Source organism: Cetorhinus maximus, chromosome 14 (genome assembly GCF_964194155.1).
Source record: "Cetorhinus maximus chromosome 14, sCetMax3.hap1.1, whole genome shotgun sequence".
NCBI classification, from domain to species: Eukaryota; Metazoa; Chordata; class Chondrichthyes; order Lamniformes; family Cetorhinidae; genus Cetorhinus; species Cetorhinus maximus.
Genome location: NC_135892.1, coordinates 103,541,933 through 103,559,771, shown reverse-complemented (window position 1 = coordinate 103,559,771; position 17,839 = coordinate 103,541,933). Strand labels below are relative to the sequence as shown.

At 42.2% G+C, this 17,839-nt stretch overlaps 1 protein-coding gene across 1 annotated transcript in view; it reads right to left on the bottom strand.

Moving 5' to 3' along the window:
* Positions 1 to 17,437, bottom strand: part of kif28 (kinesin family member 28) — a 66,799-nt gene extending 49,362 nt beyond the window's left edge. Inside the window, exons 1-5 of the mRNA XM_078557618.1 lie at positions 17,384 to 17,437; positions 12,344 to 12,535; positions 10,621 to 10,827; positions 8,407 to 8,442; positions 5,743 to 5,967 (exon numbers count right to left, since the gene is read on the bottom strand). Of these exons, the coding sequence (XP_078413744.1) occupies positions 5,743 to 5,967; positions 8,407 to 8,442; positions 10,621 to 10,827; positions 12,344 to 12,535; positions 17,384 to 17,437 (714 nt within the window). The remainder of the gene's footprint in view (positions 1 to 5,742; positions 5,968 to 8,406; positions 8,443 to 10,620; positions 10,828 to 12,343; positions 12,536 to 17,383) is intronic.
* Positions 17,438 to 17,839: the final 402 nt, after the last annotated feature.

Here is a 17,839-nt window from a genome sequence, read left to right as displayed (position 1 = left end):
ATTGACTCTCCTTTGTCTAAACTACTCGTTACCTCCTCAAAGAATTCTAACAGATTTGTCAGGCATGACCTCCCCTTGATGAAACCATGCTGACTTTGCCCTATTTTACCATGCACTTCCAAGTATTCCGAAATCTCATCCTTAATAATGGACTATAAAATCTTACCAACGACTGAGGTCAGGCTAATAGGCCTGTAATTTCCCGTCTTTTGCCGCACTCCCTTCTTAAACAGGGTGGTTACATTAGCGATTTTCCAGTCCTCTGGGACCCTCCCTGACACCAGTGATTCCTGAAAGATCACCACTAACGCCTCCACTATCTCTTCAGCTATCTCCTTCAGAACTCTGGGGTGTAATCCATCTGGTCCAGGTGATTTATCCACCTTCAGACCTTTCAGTTGTCCTAGCACCTTCTCCTTGGTAATGGCCACCATACTCACCTCTGCCCCCCGACTCTCTTGAACTTTGGGGACGTTACTCGTGTCTTCCACTGTGAAGACTGATGCAAAGTACCTATTCAGTTCCTCCGCCATTTCTTTGTTCCCCACTACTACTTCTCCAGTGTCATTTTCCAGTGGCCAAATGTCCACTTTTGCCTCTCTTTTACCCTTTATATATCTAAAAAAACTCTTGCAATCTTCTTTTATATCACTGGCTAGTTTACCCTCATACTTAATCTTCTCCCTCCTTATTTCTTCCACCCCTCCCTATATCTGTAACCTCCTCCGGTCCTCTGCAGTCTCTGCGCTCCTCCAATTTTGGCTTCGTGCATGTCCCCGATTTTAGTTGTGTCAGCGTTGAAGATTGTGCCTTCAGCTGTATAGGCCCGAAGCCTTTCCACCTCTCTCTCCTCCTTTTAAAGGTGCTGCTTAAAACTTACTTCTTTGACCCATTTCTCTAGTCTGTCCATGTAATCAAAGTCTTTCTTTCCTGGTATCATTCTAGTAAACCTCTTCTGCTCTTACTAGGATCTAAGGCATCTTTTCTAAAGTGTGGTTCCCAGAATATCATAGAATCACACAGCATTGTGCCTGTGTCGGCTCTTTGAAAGAATTAACTAATTAGTCCCACTCCCCTGTCCTTTCTCCGGTCCTGCAATGTTTTCCACTTCCAAGTATCAACTCAATCTGACCAGACACAAAATGAAAAAAGTTCTGTCACTCCTCCCTCACGAGATCCCTTTCTCAGCTACATGGCTGTCCTCGAATTTACCAGCATGCTGCCCCCTCCACAGGTTGTTCTACATTCCCTACGCCGGGTCAATTCATCAAAAACTTATCCCTATTATATTATGATTATAAGGACTATATTTTTAAATCTGCTCCAACTTTTTCCCTTTATTCTTCTGTGAAGGCATTGCTTCTCTCTCGCTGGGGTAAGGGCACAGCTCCGTCTACACATCTGTTAATTTGCTCGCATGGCTCGTTCCACATTTGTGAACATAGAAGTGAGTGCCAACACTCCCGCAGGGATTCTATCCTAATTTTTATTTATTGTAGTGATTGTAGGTATAACCTTATCTACTGCCTTTGGAGGTCATGTGATTGTACTGACGAATGAGCCCTAAGCGCGGGTAATCTTAGGGGCAGAGCTTTCTAGTCATGGACCTGGTTCAAGCACGAAGCTTCTAAACGAGCTCTGTAGTTAGGTTCTGAAGAAGGGTCATACGGACTTGAAATGTTAACTTTGTTTTTCTCTCTCCACAGATGCTGTCAGACCTGCTGAGTTTTTCCAGCACTTTCTGTTTTTGTTTCAGATTTCCAGCATCCGCAGTAATTTGCTTTTATCTCTGGTTAAGTTACCCGTTTCAAGTAAGAAACCTGTCCAGTACATCTAGTTCATTATAATTGGTGATGAAGATAACTATCTCCAATGCTGCACCTCGCCCTTGTGAATGTGAGTACATCAATTCTTAAAGAAAGAAAGAAATGTATTCTCACCAGTCATGCCAGCCTTCATCAGAATCAACCCTTATGTCTCGACCATGAAAGACTGGAGCCAGTACATAGAGCACATGGATTTTTATTTTGTGGCGAATGAAATAGCAGCGGAGGAGAAGCGGAAAGCAATTCTTTCAAGTGCCTATGGTAGCAAGACATATAACCTCATCCATAGGCTGATCACCCCAAATGCGTCAAATTTGAAATCTTTTAATGAATTGGTAGACCTCGTGAAGACGCATCTTCAACCAAAGCCATTGGTAATAATGCAGAGATTTAAGTTTAAATCCAGAGTAAGGGCCCTGGGAGAGTTTATCGCAACTTATATAGCGAAGTTGAAGCAGTTGACTGAGCACTGCGACTTCAGAGATACGATCGATGACATGCTGCGGGACCGGTTGGTTTGTGGCGCTCACAATGACACCATTTAGCGCTGCTTAGTTGCAAAAGTTAATATTGATTTGAAGCGTGCCATGGAAATGGTGCTAGCGATGAAGAATGCTGACAGGGACTCGCAGGCTTTACAGAGTGTGCAATATGTCGCTGTTTGTCAGTTGGGGGCAGGAACCCACCACCGGGTGTGGCATGAAAACCAAAGAGGCAGCAGCGAAGTGGGAAACAGTCCCTACTGCTCAAAAAACAAAAGGGCTTAGTGGAAGCATCTCAGCAGCAATTCAAGAACTAATCTGTTACCAATGTGGGGGTAACCATATCTTGGAAACCTGCAGATTTAAGGAACCATGACTGCCACAAAAAAGGGCATATAATAAAGCAATGCAGGGCAAAATCAAGACAGCCAATCAGACAGCAGACCAAGATGATCGAAGTGCACAATGTAACTGAACCAGAAGCTGCTGATCCTGATATCTATTCCCTACACAATCTCAAAGCAGTAAAAACTGAACCAATCACTGTCGCCTTCAAGTAAATGGGAAGCCTCTAGTCGTGGAGGTAGACATGGGAGTGTCGACCACAGTGGTGGGAGAACACATTTAAATACCGAAATGAAGGATGAGACAAAACTCTGCAGCAAACAGAAGAAGAAAATACAGAAATCAAATCCGAAAGGCCAATCGGCTATGTCTCCCGAACCCTGTCTGCAGCCAAAAAGGGTTATTCACAAACTTGAAAAGGAAGGTTTATCAGTAATATTTGGAGTGAAGAAATTTCATCAGTATCTGTGTGGGCGACATTTCACCATAGTGTTGGACCATAAGCCACTAATGGGTTTATTTAATGAGGGTAAAGCCATTCCACCAATAGCCTCAGCAAGAATTCAACATTGGGCTTTGATTTTCTCACCTTTATGCACCGTCCGGGCGTGCATATTGCAAATGCAGACACACTCGGTCATCTTTGTTACCAGATAACATTGTACATGCTCCAGTGCCACAAGAAGCTGTGCTTGTGTTGAATTTCTTGGACTCTTTGTCGGTCTGTGCAAAGCAAATAAGGAATTGGACAAACAGAGATTCAATTTTGTCAAAAGTCCAGGGCCAAGTATTGCAAGGATGGTCGAATTCACCGGTGTCTGAAGAGATAAGGACCATTCCATGCCCGTAAAACTGAGTTAAATTGTCAAGATGGAATCTTGTTGTGAGGATCAAGAGTTGTTGTCTCTTCGCAAGGGCGAGAACTACTCTTGACAGAGTTTCGCAGTGCGCATCCAGGCATATCGAAGATGAAAATGCTTGCCGGTGGCCAGGCATAGACAGTGACATTGAAAGCCTGGTCAAGCACTGTCTCCAGTGTCAGTAACAACAGAAGCTGCCTGTTTCAGCTCTACTGCATCCGTGGGAGCGGCCTGGTTGACCCTGGGTTAGGCTACATATAGACTATGTAGGTGCATTTTTATGTACCATGTTTTTATTGATCATCGATGTTCATTCTAAGTGGATGGGTGTGTATGAAGTTAGATCACCGACATCGTGTGCAACTATCGAAAAGCTGCACCAATGTTTAAGTATACGTGGCCTACCGGAAGTCATTGTTTCAGATAGCGGTACTGTCTTCACCAGTACAGAATTTCAGAGATTCATGAGCTTAAGTGGAATTAAGCATATTAAAACAGCACCATATCATCCCTCATCCAATGGTTTAGCTGAAAGAGCAGTGCATGTTTTTAAATCAGGAGTGAAGAAGTTATCCGAAGGTACTTTAGAAACTCGAATTTCATGTTTCCTTCTCGAATATCGTACGACTTCTCATGCAGCTACGGGTTCAACATCGTCCGAATTACTGGCGAAATGCTGCCTTCACACAAGGTTAAGTCTGGTGTTTCCAAACTTAGAGGGGAAGGTAGAGAAAAATCGGACTAGTCAGGAATTGAATCATGATATTCATAGAAAAGCTCAAAGATTTACTGTGGGGGATACAGTTTTTGTGCGGGATTTTGAAAATGGACCTAGTTGGGTCCCTGGTACAATTGTCTCCGAAACTGGACCTTTGTCATTCCAAATGGAAGTGCAAAACCGATTGTTTGAAAACATGTGGATCATCTGAGAAGTAGAGAAACATTCCAACAACCAGCTTTCCACCTGTAATTGATGTTGAACCTTTAATCCCTGAGGTGACAGATCGACTTTGAATAGGCATTCCTGATGTCTCTGTTGAACAAAGAACAAAAGAACAAAGAAAAGTACAGCACAGGAACAGGCCCTTCGGCCCTCCAAGCCTGCGCCGATCATATTGCCCGTCAACTAAAACATCTTTCACTTCCGGGGTCCGTATCCCTCTATTCTCATCCTATTCATGTACTTGTCAAGCAGCCTCTTAAATACCACTATCGTACCTGCTTCCACCACCTCCTCTGGCAGTGAATTCCAGACACTCACTACCCTCTGCGTAAAAAACTTGCCCCGCACATCTCCTCTATAGTTTTCTCCTCTCACCTTAAATCTATGTCCTCTAGTAATTGACTCTTCCACTCTGGGAAAAAGAATTGACTCTTCCACCCTGGGAAAAAGTACCTAATCCTGAACTGCAGCTGTCCAAGGATGTCCCCAATGCTGCAGTTCCTGATCATGTTGATCCAGTGGGAGAATCTCAAGTGGTAGAGCTATGCCACTCTAACCAAAGTAGAAAACCACTTCAGAGACTTAAGCTTTAACCACATGACCTGTATATATGTATATGTTGTGGGTTAAAGCACTCTTTGTAAGTAGGAACTGTAAAATAACTAAAGTGGGAGGAAATGTTGTGATTATAGGTATGATCTTTCCTACTGCCTTTAGGGGTTACGTGATTATACTAACGAATGAGCCCTAAGCGAGGGTAATCTTAGGGGCGGAGCTTTCTAGTACTGGACCTGGTTCAAGCATGTAGCTTCTGAACGAGCTCTGTAATAAACTTATTTGTTTCAAGTAAGAAACCTGTCCGGTACACCAAGCTCATTACATTTATCAATCAATGTTTTAGTATAACATGCTTACATTTGTACTCTATGCCTCTATTTATGAGATAAGGATACTGGAAGCCTCTTTAAACTTGTACCATTTTATTTATGTTACCTCTCTTCGTTCTTCCAACCAAAGTGGATCACATCACACGTCTCTGCTTTAAATTTTATCTGCCACGTGTCTGCCCATTTTACTAGTCAATGTCCTCCTGAAGTCTGTTACTTTCTTCCTCACTGTTTACGAGATTTCTGGGTTTCATGTCATCTGCAGACTTTGAAACTATGCCCTGTATACCTAAGTCTAGGTCATTTATACAATAGGAAACTTTGCTGAATATAACAATGGTTACTGACAAAGAAAATTGTCTGCCCTGGTGTCACCACGCTTGACCCACTGACCTGTACCTGTTTGAATTGGATGGTGATGATCATGTGTGAACGACTGCTGGTCGTGTTGATATTGGTGGAGGCTGTGATCCTCTTCTTATTTCCTTCCTTCATCAACTGTTCAACCTGCTCGTAGCTTTCACAAGGCACAGACTTTCGATCTTGCACATAGAAACCCTTTTGGGGGCTTTCTCGCACTTTTAGACCTCCAGGCTGTTTACTCTTGGATAACAAGTCAATCACCTAGGAAACAGATTTATTTTAGATGTGGTAGAAATATATAGACCGTGCGTCTCTGACTTAACCCTTAGACTGCTGGCAAGACAGGAAATTCCAGTCCCCCTGTCACAGGCAGGTTTTATTAAGTTTTCAGCTCATTAATGGTGAGACTGAAATGAACCCTAATCTTACAGTAATAAACCTGCACAATTATCAACTTTACCCAAATTACTGTAAGTTTTGCATTTAAGTAGTAATAATAATGCTAAAGTAACTCACTGTATAAAAAAAATGTAAACCCATCACTGGCCCTATCAAACCTTCTTTTCTGCTTATTTTCTCAAGTCTCTTTTTCTTAATTAGCTTAGCTTTATTCTTTCACATCATTGCTCACCATTTTTGGTACTTATTTTAACTTAACATCTTTTATTTACCATTCATCTTTGCCCCACCCATCTTCACTCTCATTCTATTTTGAAGTTAAGAACAATATTTGTCTAAAGAAAAATCTTTCCATTGGTTACAAACCATTTTAAAGGATGGTGTTTCAACCAGTGGCAAAGCTTAGATTGTGAAGATAAATCTGATCACATCAATGATGTGCCCCCAGTCTTCACTCTGCTTTGGAGTGAGCACCTCCATGCCCATCAACATCCTTGATAATGTCAAACAATTACGGCCTGAGTTTTACCTTTGGCGGACGCGTACAATCGTCGGGCCTGGGAGTGATCGGGAAACAGGCCCCCAATCACGATCCGCCCCTGACTGCGATTTCATGCTGGCTGCCCAATTAATGGCCAGCCAGCATGAAACACGCACTGAGAGGCCCAGCGCTGCCGAGGGAAGAGATGGGCGATGACGTCACCGCCGGGCAGGAGTGAGCGCTGCGAGAGAGCTCCCTGAAGGCAGACCGCTGCCTCGAGGAGCTGCAGACCTGAAAATGTCAAACAAAGGTTTAAAAAGCTGCAAAAAAAACAATGTCCATGCATCACAACCAAGCACCTGAAAATATAACTGACAAAAATGCTGTCCACTGATATTTATTTATATTTTACTTCATAACGGAAATTTCATCCCGCCCTTGGAGGAGGTTGGATGAAAAATGCAAAGGCCGCCTGGCCGGTTCGTCCATCCGCCACCTGTAAGGGTGGAAGGGCCACAAAGAAATCAGAGACGATTGCTCTATTAATGGGTGCCCTCTTAATTGTCGGCGGGCGCGCATCCAACTTCTGCGCGCGCCTGCTGAGCGAAATACCACGCGAGTGCGCGATGTTGTTGGGATGCTCGCCCAACGTCTTCTCGCACAATTTTACGCCTGATCGGGTTGGGCGTGCACCCCCCCTGCGGGATGTAAAATTCTACCCTATGGCTTGAATTTTTCCTGTGCCAGGCGGTCTCAGCGGGAGCGGGTCAGGAACCCAACCACCGCCCGCGATCGGCTCCGCATTGCCATTTTACGTGGGTAGGCCAAATAAGGCCCACCCATTATAAGACGCAAGCGGTTGCGCTAGCTACCTGTGCGGGTTGGGGGGGGTGGGAGGAGGGGGAGTCGGAGCCTGCGCTTTTTTGTGCATGAACGTGAAAGAGAGCAGAAAAATCTCCCTGAGGCACGGAGCTGCCTCAGGGAGATTGAAGCACTTTTGAAGGAACTAAATACATGCAATAAAAATTTAATGAAACTTGTCCCCTCATGTGACTGTGTCACGTGAGATGGGACATGTTTTTATTTTTCATAAGAAGTTTATATTTTATTTGTAATAGGTTTAGGAAACCTCATCCCGCCTGTGGATGAGGTTCCCTAAAAAACGTAAAGGCCGCTTGGCCTTTTTGCCTGCCCACCAACCGTGAGGTTGGACGGGTAGCGTAGATTTGAAATGAATTAGTTCCTTGGTGGCCTTAATAAGCCTTTTAATTATCAGCAGGTACACAGCTGACTCCGGCGGGCGCCTGCCGAATGAACCATGGTGCATCATTTTATGTGCCAGCATGTCGGGCCCGCTCCCGCACACTGACTGTAAAATCCTGGCCTATGTGTGGGAACCAGAAACTTCTCTTTATAAACTAACTGGAGAACTTGTTGGCACCTAATATATTATCTTCTTCACTGGAACAGATGAGGTAGCTTGAGCTTTTCCTATAATGCAAAGGTTTTTAATATGGCTTAATTAAGTTCATAAAATGTACATTGCATTGCCTCTGCTTATAAGGTAAGGATCCCAGAAACCTCTTTTAAAAGGCACCCGCTTTGAACTTGTACCATTTTAAGTTGCATTGCCTCTCTTCATTCTTCCTTTCAAAGCGAATCACTTCACGTTGGACTAAAACACTGGAAAGATCTTTGAATCTATCCCTTTAGGGCTTGCCTTTATCTAGTACCAGTGCATCACCAACTTAAAGCATACATTCATACTATTGGCGAGAGGACAATATTTCATACATATCCCAGTAGAGAGGGAAAATTACCTTTTCATTGTAGATTTCCAACATGCTGAAATAAATCTGTAAAAGAAAAGTTTGGGACTTTAATGCCATGTTACACTCAACAAAATCATCCTATGTTCATAACACAGACATCTCTCCCTAATATCATTAACCTCTCCAGGCATTCCAGACTGACTGACGTTCCAGTGCCAATCACGATTCAATTAATAACCACATTCTACCATCAATATAAACGGGCAACAATAGGTCAACTCAAGCCAGTTCTAATCAGAAATTCAACTGTTTTGGATCCCCCCAAGAACTATACGGCCAAAATTTAGAGTAAAAAGTAAGCTTTAAGTCTTAACACTGAACTAATACTTTGACTTCATTCAGAAATATCAAGCATAGTTCATAATGTATCCCAGCTATCAAATTTCCTCTTAAATGAGTTTTCCTGTTCCTATGGTGTAGTTTGATTGGGATGTTCCTCGACACTGTTCATGTGTGAAAATAGTGCTGTGTGATAGTGGAACATAGATTTGTAACTGCTGTGTTTAATTTGTGAACCAGCACCTAAAGACACATTTGGCTTACATGATCTGTCAAGTCATTCTGGTCAGTAATGGAAGATTACAATCTACACATTGTCCACTGTTGCCAGGCCAGAGTAAAACATGAATATGTATAATATATTCAAACAGATCTTACTGAACATGGTCAATTGGAGGATACATTCCTGTCCTATCAAAAGAAATTGATGTCTTCAATTATATCTTTTTCCTGTGTTCCCTCCCATTTAGTTTTTTTCATGTGTGTGCTGTTCTGTTTTCTCTCTTTATGTCCACTTCTGTTGCCATCTCCCTTTCTACCCTTTGTTCTCTCCACTTCTGGTTCTGTCCTTTCTCTGCTTTGCTTCGTTTCTGCTTTTCTGCTTGACCCTCTCTTTTCTCTTCCTTCATTCGGTCTCTTATTCCTATCATCTCCTGCGTTGTTCCCAGGTCATCACTCCCTTGTTAGTGTTGCTCTTCCTCGTTCCTGATCATCCCTTCTCTCTTGCTTCCCCCAAAATGGTCTTGCTTTTATTGTTTCTTCAATCCCTTCCCAACACTTCAATGCTCCTGTTGATTTAGTACAGCTTTCCTGTAGCATCACTTCCCGATATCTTCCTCACTGCCCTGTTGTCTTCTTCTTCCTCATTCCTTTACCATTGCTGCATTATGTTGTCCTCATGTTCTCCATCCTTCAATCCAATTACATGTACCTGCAATACTACCACACCCAATATCACATTCTGACAATCCCTCAAGCATATCCCCCCTTCCCCACGTTGTTGACCCTAATTTCATACTCTCTTATCTTCTGCTTCCTATTCTTGTCTGCTATTATTTTCAGATGCTTTATCCTCCAATGCTATTGATCTCTGACTCACCCATCCCATCCCCACATTCCCTTCAGATTTCACCTACTTTCTCCGCATGCCTGTTTCCCAGAATCTACCCTGTCAGTTCTGCCACCACCAACTGTAAGATATTTTGTAATATTTTAAATCTTTGAAAGGAAACCTTTAATTTTTAATCTCTCAAAGGTTATCCAGCCTCCACTGCTCTCTGGGGAAGGGAATTCCAAACACTAACGACCCTCTGAGAGAAGAAATTCCTCCTCATTGCTGTCTTAAATGGGAGACCCCTTATTTTTAAACTGTGAACTGTGCCCCCTAGTTCTAGATTCCCCCACGAGGGGAAACATCCTTTCAGCATCCACTCTGTCAAACCCCCTCAGAATCCTAAATATTTCAATAAGATCACCTCTCATTCTTCTAAACTCCAATGAGCATAGACCCAACCTGTTCAACCTTTCCTCAGGTGACAAACCCCTCAGCCCAAGGCCGGTTGAATAATGAATGGTGTTTGTCCCTGAATAGCCAGCTGGGTTCTCTCTGCAATTCTTCTCAAATAGTTAATGATTTGTAAAAGCAGCTAGAACACCTAGTTGTAAAGTATGCTGGAATACTTAACCATCACTAATAATGTGCAATACCTAAATAAGCATCTTTTAGATACCCTAGGCTTTATCTTACACTTAATCTGCTTCCATCAATTACTTACAAATACCTGCTCCCAGTCTCCAAAGTAACCGCTATCCATCTCAAAGCTGGTGTCTTTCGCCAAGTGCCCATTGATCCCAAATACCCACTAAACCCCAATGCCCATTACCAACCTTCAAACATTTCATCTGATAATAATTAATCCTTACCTGGTACTGTTTATCATGTTCCTGATTTTGTTTGGTCGCTTTGAACAACTCATCACAAGTTAATGGGATTATCCCTCTGTCTGGACCATAACCGATCATAGAGTAACTCTTTCCTGAGCCAGTCTGACCATAGGCTAACAGTGTAGCATTGTATCCCTTCCACGCATTGTTCAACACTTCTTGGCCAAGATCATCAAACACTCTTCTCTGAGAAAACAAATGTTAAACAAAGTTCAGTGGTTTTCTTTCCTCTCCATTTATCCACCTTCTTTTCTGTGTCTCTATGCAATTGATAAAATTCTCCTGGAATTAACTCCATCTACCTGCCTTGGTTCCGTAACCCATAATATCCTTGTCTAACAAAACTCAGTTTTGAAATTTTCAATTAATGCCAGCATCAACAGCTTTTTGGGGGTTGGGAAGAGTCCTAGACTTCCGCAGCCCTTTGTGTGAAGAAGTGCTTCCTGACATCGCCCCCAACTGACCTGAATATTAAGATTATACCTAATTGTCCTGGATTCTCCCACCAGAGGAAATAGTTTCACTCAATCCAACCAAGTAAATCCAGTAATCATCTTAAACACCACAATTAGATTGCCCATTTATAGACAATACAGTTAAGGGGATACAAGCCTAGTTTATGAAACCTGCCCTCATAACTTAACCTTTTAAGCCTCACTAGCATTCTGGTGAATCTGTGCTGCTCCCACCCCAAGGCCAATATCTCCTTCCTGAGACTTGGTGTCCAGAATTAGAGGCACTAGTCCAGGTAGAGCCAAATTAAAGCTCTGTACAGCTGTGACATAACTCCCGCCCCATTATTCTGGACCTCTTGAGATAATGATCAACGTTCAATTAGCTTTTTTAAGTTGTTTTTTGTGCCTGTCCAATAGATTTTAGTGATTTCTATACTTGGAACCTCTTAATCTCTCAGCTCATCTATAATTCCTAGCTTCTTGCCATTTAGGAAAATACTCTGATGTATGAAATCCCAAGTGCCACTCCGGGCAACACTTTGAACCATCACACAAGCTTTAAAGTTCAGCTTTGTGCCATCCCACATTATTAGAATGGTCCTGGGACAGGAATTCAGGAATAAACCCTTTGGTGCCTTGTTCAGCCTGGCCTTCGAAAGTGTTCTTCTTGGTGAATTGACTGGGTAGAACGGAGAAGGGGGCCTTAGTTTAATGCCTCATAATTTGAAAGAGAGACATGTACACTTCCAAAAAAATAACCCTCAGGCATCAAGACTTATGTCCTTACATAGTCAGAGGGACCAGACCATCTTTCGTATAGTGGTTGTAATTTTGGGAACGTTCCCAGGAGAGAACTTTAGCTGATTAGATGATCACACTTCATATTTAACTTATATTCCTGCGTCCTATTCGATATCAAAAATAAATGAAAAGAAAAAGCCATTCAGTTTAACGTGCTAATTCAAAGACACATGCGTGAAAAAAATTTCCTACAGGTTAACCTAATCCCAAGCTTATTGTGAGATAATGTCACAGGGAACTTGCACTGTTTGAAAGGAAATACTATCACCTGAAATTAATTTTTCTGATGTTTCCATGCACCGACTGCAGTATTGCTCCTGAAGTAACGCAAAATTCGCTCAATGCTAAACAGAAGAGTCTGCCTAGATCCTGTGCTCTAAATAAAGTCAACATTAGTCTGTATAATAAAAGCCTGGTCCTTCCAGAGAGCAGCAATGTAATCTTACCTGGTCTGCGTATCTGCTAGTAGGTCCATCCGGAATAAGAATTCCCTCTTCGTTTTTAATAAATGCGCTGTGTGACCAATAGGACAGGTCAAATGTAAAACTTTTGGTGTTGTTCCGATTTCTGGGATCACAAACTGTGATGCTGTTTAAAACCACGGAGATAATGCAACGGCTTCCTGCATCCTTCTCCATCTGTTAAGATAGGTAGGGTGACACTTTGTTTAAAAAAACATGTTATTCAGATAGGAGCGGATGTAGAAATATTTGCAACAGTGCATGAGGAACATCCCGGATTGCTTTAGGTTAAGATTATTCCCTACATATGGCTGATGGATGATATCCCATAATGTCACCAGTGTAGACTCAATGTGCCACAACCTAAGGAGATACCAGTGTAGGCTGTAACTATTGGCAGGCATTTTGGCAATGGAGAATATCACAGAACATGCTTTGCACTGAACCCCAAGTGAGAAAACTGAGTACATTAAAATAGCAAGACTGGAAAAAAGCAATAGCACACTCGCTAGATTAGTAGAATGAACATCATCCATTCAATGCAGGACAAAAGAACTGGATTAATTATATTCACTGACAAATAACCAACAGAGGTGCAATAATTTAATTAGCAGGGTAACTCTTATTGAAATAAATAGAAAGAACTTGTCTTTACGTAGCACCTATCACAAGCCCAGGACGTCCCAAAGCACTTTACAGCCAATGAGGCACTTATGAAGTGTAGTCACTGTTGTAATGTGGGAAACACAGCAGCCAATTTGTGCACAGCAAGATCCCAAAGACAGAAATGTGATAATGGCCAGATAATCTGTTTTTGTGATGTTTGTTGATGGATAAATATTGGACAGATCACTGGGAAGAACTTCCCCCCTGCTGCTCTTCTTTAAAATAGTGCCATGTGGATCTTTTACCACCTGAGGGGGCCTGGGTTTAATGCCTCATCTGTATTACTAATACTAGAGCTAATGTGAATGGGATTACATTCGTCAGTTAATTGGATCAAAATGGCAGCCATTTGTAGTTCATTCTTCATGTTCCTCAGTTGTCATTTGCTGCCTGATGTAGACAGTGATTCTCTGTTCACTAATGTTCGAGAAAAGGTTGGCAGAAGTGTAAAGTGGCTAATGGACCAGCTGTGGTTTTAAAGCTCATATTATGTTGAACAGATGGTCATTAATGAAACACTGGTTTCCAGCAGTAATTTAAAGGTGAAATCTTATAAATGTTGACTAGACAGTGCTTAAGAATGGCAGTTACTTTCAACAAGGCAAAACTGCTGCTTATTAAATGAACTTGCTCCTAGCAAATAGGCAGACCCACTTATCAAATATATGCTAACCTCTTGGGGAATGTGGGTCAGCTAACAAGGATATGACCTATATGTCATTGAAAGCACTAGCTTCTAAGCAACAAAGATTTCAGCTACATGTCATCTGGAAATCCCTTCTTTTCCTGGGTGGATGGACTCTGCTTTGAAACTGTTTCCAGATGTGTTAAGCTCTCGGATGGGGTAGTAGTGCCCAGCTCCTCTTGGGTGCAACTGGGTTAAGGATGATTTTGGATGTACTTGTGAGGTACCCTGGTAGAGACCTTGGTGCCAAATCCACCGCGATGAAGCAATCTGGCATTAGTACCTAGAAACATTCGGCTTTATATCTAGGTTGAACAGGGGATGAAACCTTGTGCACTCAACACACTTAAAGTCATTAGTCATGAGCGTTTGTGATGTGTGCATTCATGTGGATGCTGTATTGGCCACTTCTGACACTTAGAGATCACTTGATCAGGCAAGTGTGGAGATTCCTCACAAAAGTTTGATCTGCCTTTTGCCACCTGCAATACCAACTTCTTGGTGGTAGGAAGGCCATTGTTTTATTCCTCATGAATGGATTTGTGTCCTTGCCTTGACTAATCAATAAATAATGCACTAGGTTCTATGATCACCAAAATGTTGAAGTGTTGAAAGGCTTATTGAACTCTAACAGGACTAGGGTATGGCTTTGATTACTAATCTGAACCTATTTACACAGGAACCTGTTCTATTAACTTCTTAAGATCAAAGATACTCTTTTAAGAGATTTATGCTATGGCAAGTGGGATTAGTACATGGTGCTAAGTGCCAAAAACTTCTCATGAGTGTAGATACAGCCCTTGTTGACTATCCAGTGCTCTTTATGGATCACTGTCAGGCCTGGCTATTCAATGGCAGTACACATTCTATCAGCAGTAATGCCCTCTGCTACCTTTGCAGGGTTAACCAATTGTGCAGCACTGGCATAGTTCAGAATGTGGCAGCAATCACTCATGGAGTTGTGAATTACCTTGGCATGTCCCTTCCTTTCCAGTTAAGCTGTTTGATGCTACAGGGAAACTTTGGACCGTCTTCAATTTTATTAAGTGGATAACTGTCTTGGGCAAGAAGCTTGCTTTGTGAAAAGAGTTAGTGCCATGTAAGAGTTGCTGTTGACCCCTATAATACAAGTAATCGGCCACAGGAAGGATATTGCTGACCATGGACCTAAATAGGGCACACTTGAAGACAGATGATGCAGCCAATGATCTCATTGCCTCTGCAGCCAAAGTCATAAATAAACCAGCCTTCTAGATGCTCATCCAGTAAGCAAGATCCTTTAGAGATAACAGCAAAAGGAAGGATAACTTTTAGGTGCAAGCAGATCAATATGGAAGCAACAGAGCATCAAAGCCTGCTGTGTAGGTAGATTATAATGCAGCATATTTTGAGTCCATTAGGATCATTGGGCATATCAAGCAGGATCTGTATAGGGTGCACATTTACACAAAAATTTATCCAAAATAGATTTTCTGATGGCTAAAACCTGTTGCATTCATGGTCAAAAGCATCCTCTGTGCTATTGTCCATGAATGATGCTCTCAACAAATCCATGAAGGACATCCTGGGTATAAGAGAGTATTATACTAAGTCAGTGCCTTTTCCAGTAGACTATGGCAAGGACTCCTTTATACAGAGTTTGGAAAACTAGAGTTGATTGTGGCTTAAGTGAAAATCTTAAATAAACTAGTCAGCTGATGGAGAGGGGAAGAAAGGGGATGCATGCTGTATTATCTTACTAACAGTAGTGGACAGAATTCATGTTAAGTTCCCAGAAAGCTGGGGGTTGGGGTATGGCAACCTCCTCGACAAAATCACAAGCTGTCCTCTTGAGGCTGTGATGTGTGTGCTCTTAGTGTTTCAGCATGCAACTGTACATAAGAAAGAGGTTCTTTGTGAAAGCAAAAACTACCCTGGAGCCGTGCGCAAATGAATGGTTTTAAGGTGGCTTTTTTGGGCTGTTGCAAGTTAGAAGCTTCAAAGGTCCACACAGATTTCAGCAAAGACTTAATGGATTTATTATTGAGGAATCTGTAGGGCACTCGATAAGGGAGCTCAGAACAATGAGTTCCTGGGATGAAGGGGTTGTCTTATGAGGAATGGGTGAACAGGTTGGTTTTCTTCTCATTGGAGTTTAGAAGAATGTGCACCCTATACAGAGAATTGAAATATATAAGATTCTGAGGGGGTTTGACAGGGTAGATGCTGAGAGAATGTTTCTCCTTGTGGGGGGAATCTAGAACCAGGAGGCCCATTTTCAAAACAAGGGGTCTCAAATTTAAACGGAGATGAGGAGGAATTTCTTCTCTCAGAGGGTTGTTAGTATTTGGAATTCTCTCCCTCAGCAAGCAGTGAAGGCCGGGTCAATGAATATATTCAAAGCTGAGTGAGATACGTTTTTGATTGACAAGGGTGTCAAGGGCTTTGGGGGAGAGGCAAGAAACTGGAGTTAAGGCCACATCAGATCAGCGATGATCTTATTGACTAACGGAACAGGCTTGAGGGGTCGAATGGCCTACTCCTACTCCTATTTCTTATCAGTGTCAGTGAGCTATATAACCATGGAGATCATCACAATCAAGCCCCATCTTGTTTACACCTGAGGTCTACATACCTGTAATTTCTAGTAGAGGTAACAGTCAGAGAGACAATGGGTGAGACATTAACTCATTCAAAACCTATCCACTTGCACAGAGTTAAAATTGGACCCAATGCCTTGGTAGAGTTTCCCTTTCCCTAATTTTAAATATATATATTTACAGTGGTTCACTCATTAGATCAATTACTGATTTCGTTAAGGGTTACAGGACAAGGCAATTGGTGCAATCGTGTTCAAGGACAAATAAATAGAAGTATTTTAAATAGCGTGGCTTTTTAACTTAATTTATTTGGACCAAATACAAGAGCCAGCAGGTATGGGATTTCATCAGACATTTCATCAAGGTCATTTTCGAGTTTGCTGTTTCCTTATGCACTTCATCCATTTCAAAATGCACTGTCAAGTTCAGTAACTTGCCTCAAACAATCCAAATACCCGATTTACATTTTCTCTTTTCCCCACTGCACCCTAATATGATGTGCGCTGTCTAAGCTTGGTGACTTTCGTGCTGTGCAGTTCAATTCAGTTCAACCCAATGAACTGATCTCATTTAGACTTTAATGCTGGCTCTGTATTACAGTGCAATTACCCCATTTAGCATTTATTGAGCTCCTCTAATGTAGTAAAATGCCCCAAAGCACTTCACAGGAATGTCATCACATAAGGAGATATTAGGACAGATGACCAAAAGCCTGGTAAAGTTGGTAGGTTTTAAGGATGGTGTTAAAGAAGGGCAGACGGGTAGAGAGAGAGTTTCGGAAGGGAATTCCAGGACATAGAGCCTAGGCAGCTGAAAGTGCACCCACCAATGGTGGAGCGATTAAAATTGGAGATGCGCAGGAGGTCCAAATTGGAGGGGTACAGAGATCCTGCAAGGTTTTGAGGTTGGATAGTTAGATATAGAAGGATTTAAAAAAACAAGGACCTACTTTAACCCCTGCTAGAAAGAACCTACAGCAATAAAATACGTAATAACAATGAACCAGCTTTAGTTTAATCATTGCCGATGTGTACATGAATAACTTTTGTGTTAATCAGTTGAAATATTTAAGAAGTACCTGTAGTTCCCACTCACCTGGTTAAACGGGCGAACACGGACTGCCACTTTCACACTGTCTGCACTCAGCATTTTTCATCCTTCCTTCACTTCCCCAGCTGGGGAAAGCAAAAATTGATAAATTAATAATAATATGAGTGGCGTCCTAGCTGCCTTGTTTAACCTAATGTTTATTACAGGATGTCACTTTTTAACTTAAATGCTGTTTGCCTGGTTTTCTGCCCATATTACTTTCTCTCTGCGAGATGTATCACGGGTGACTGAATGTCAGGCTGATGGTATCAAGTGTAGCAACTGTGTTGGGAGTGGGGGTGGGGGATTAAAGAGTTACCTGAACACTTGGTTGCCCAGCCAACAATCAGGAAATGAAGTATCTCTGGAGACACTATACACCGAAACCTACCCTCCATCTCCCTAGGTCACCAAACTTAGACAGCACACATCCTATTAGGGTGCAGTGGGGAAAAGAGAAAC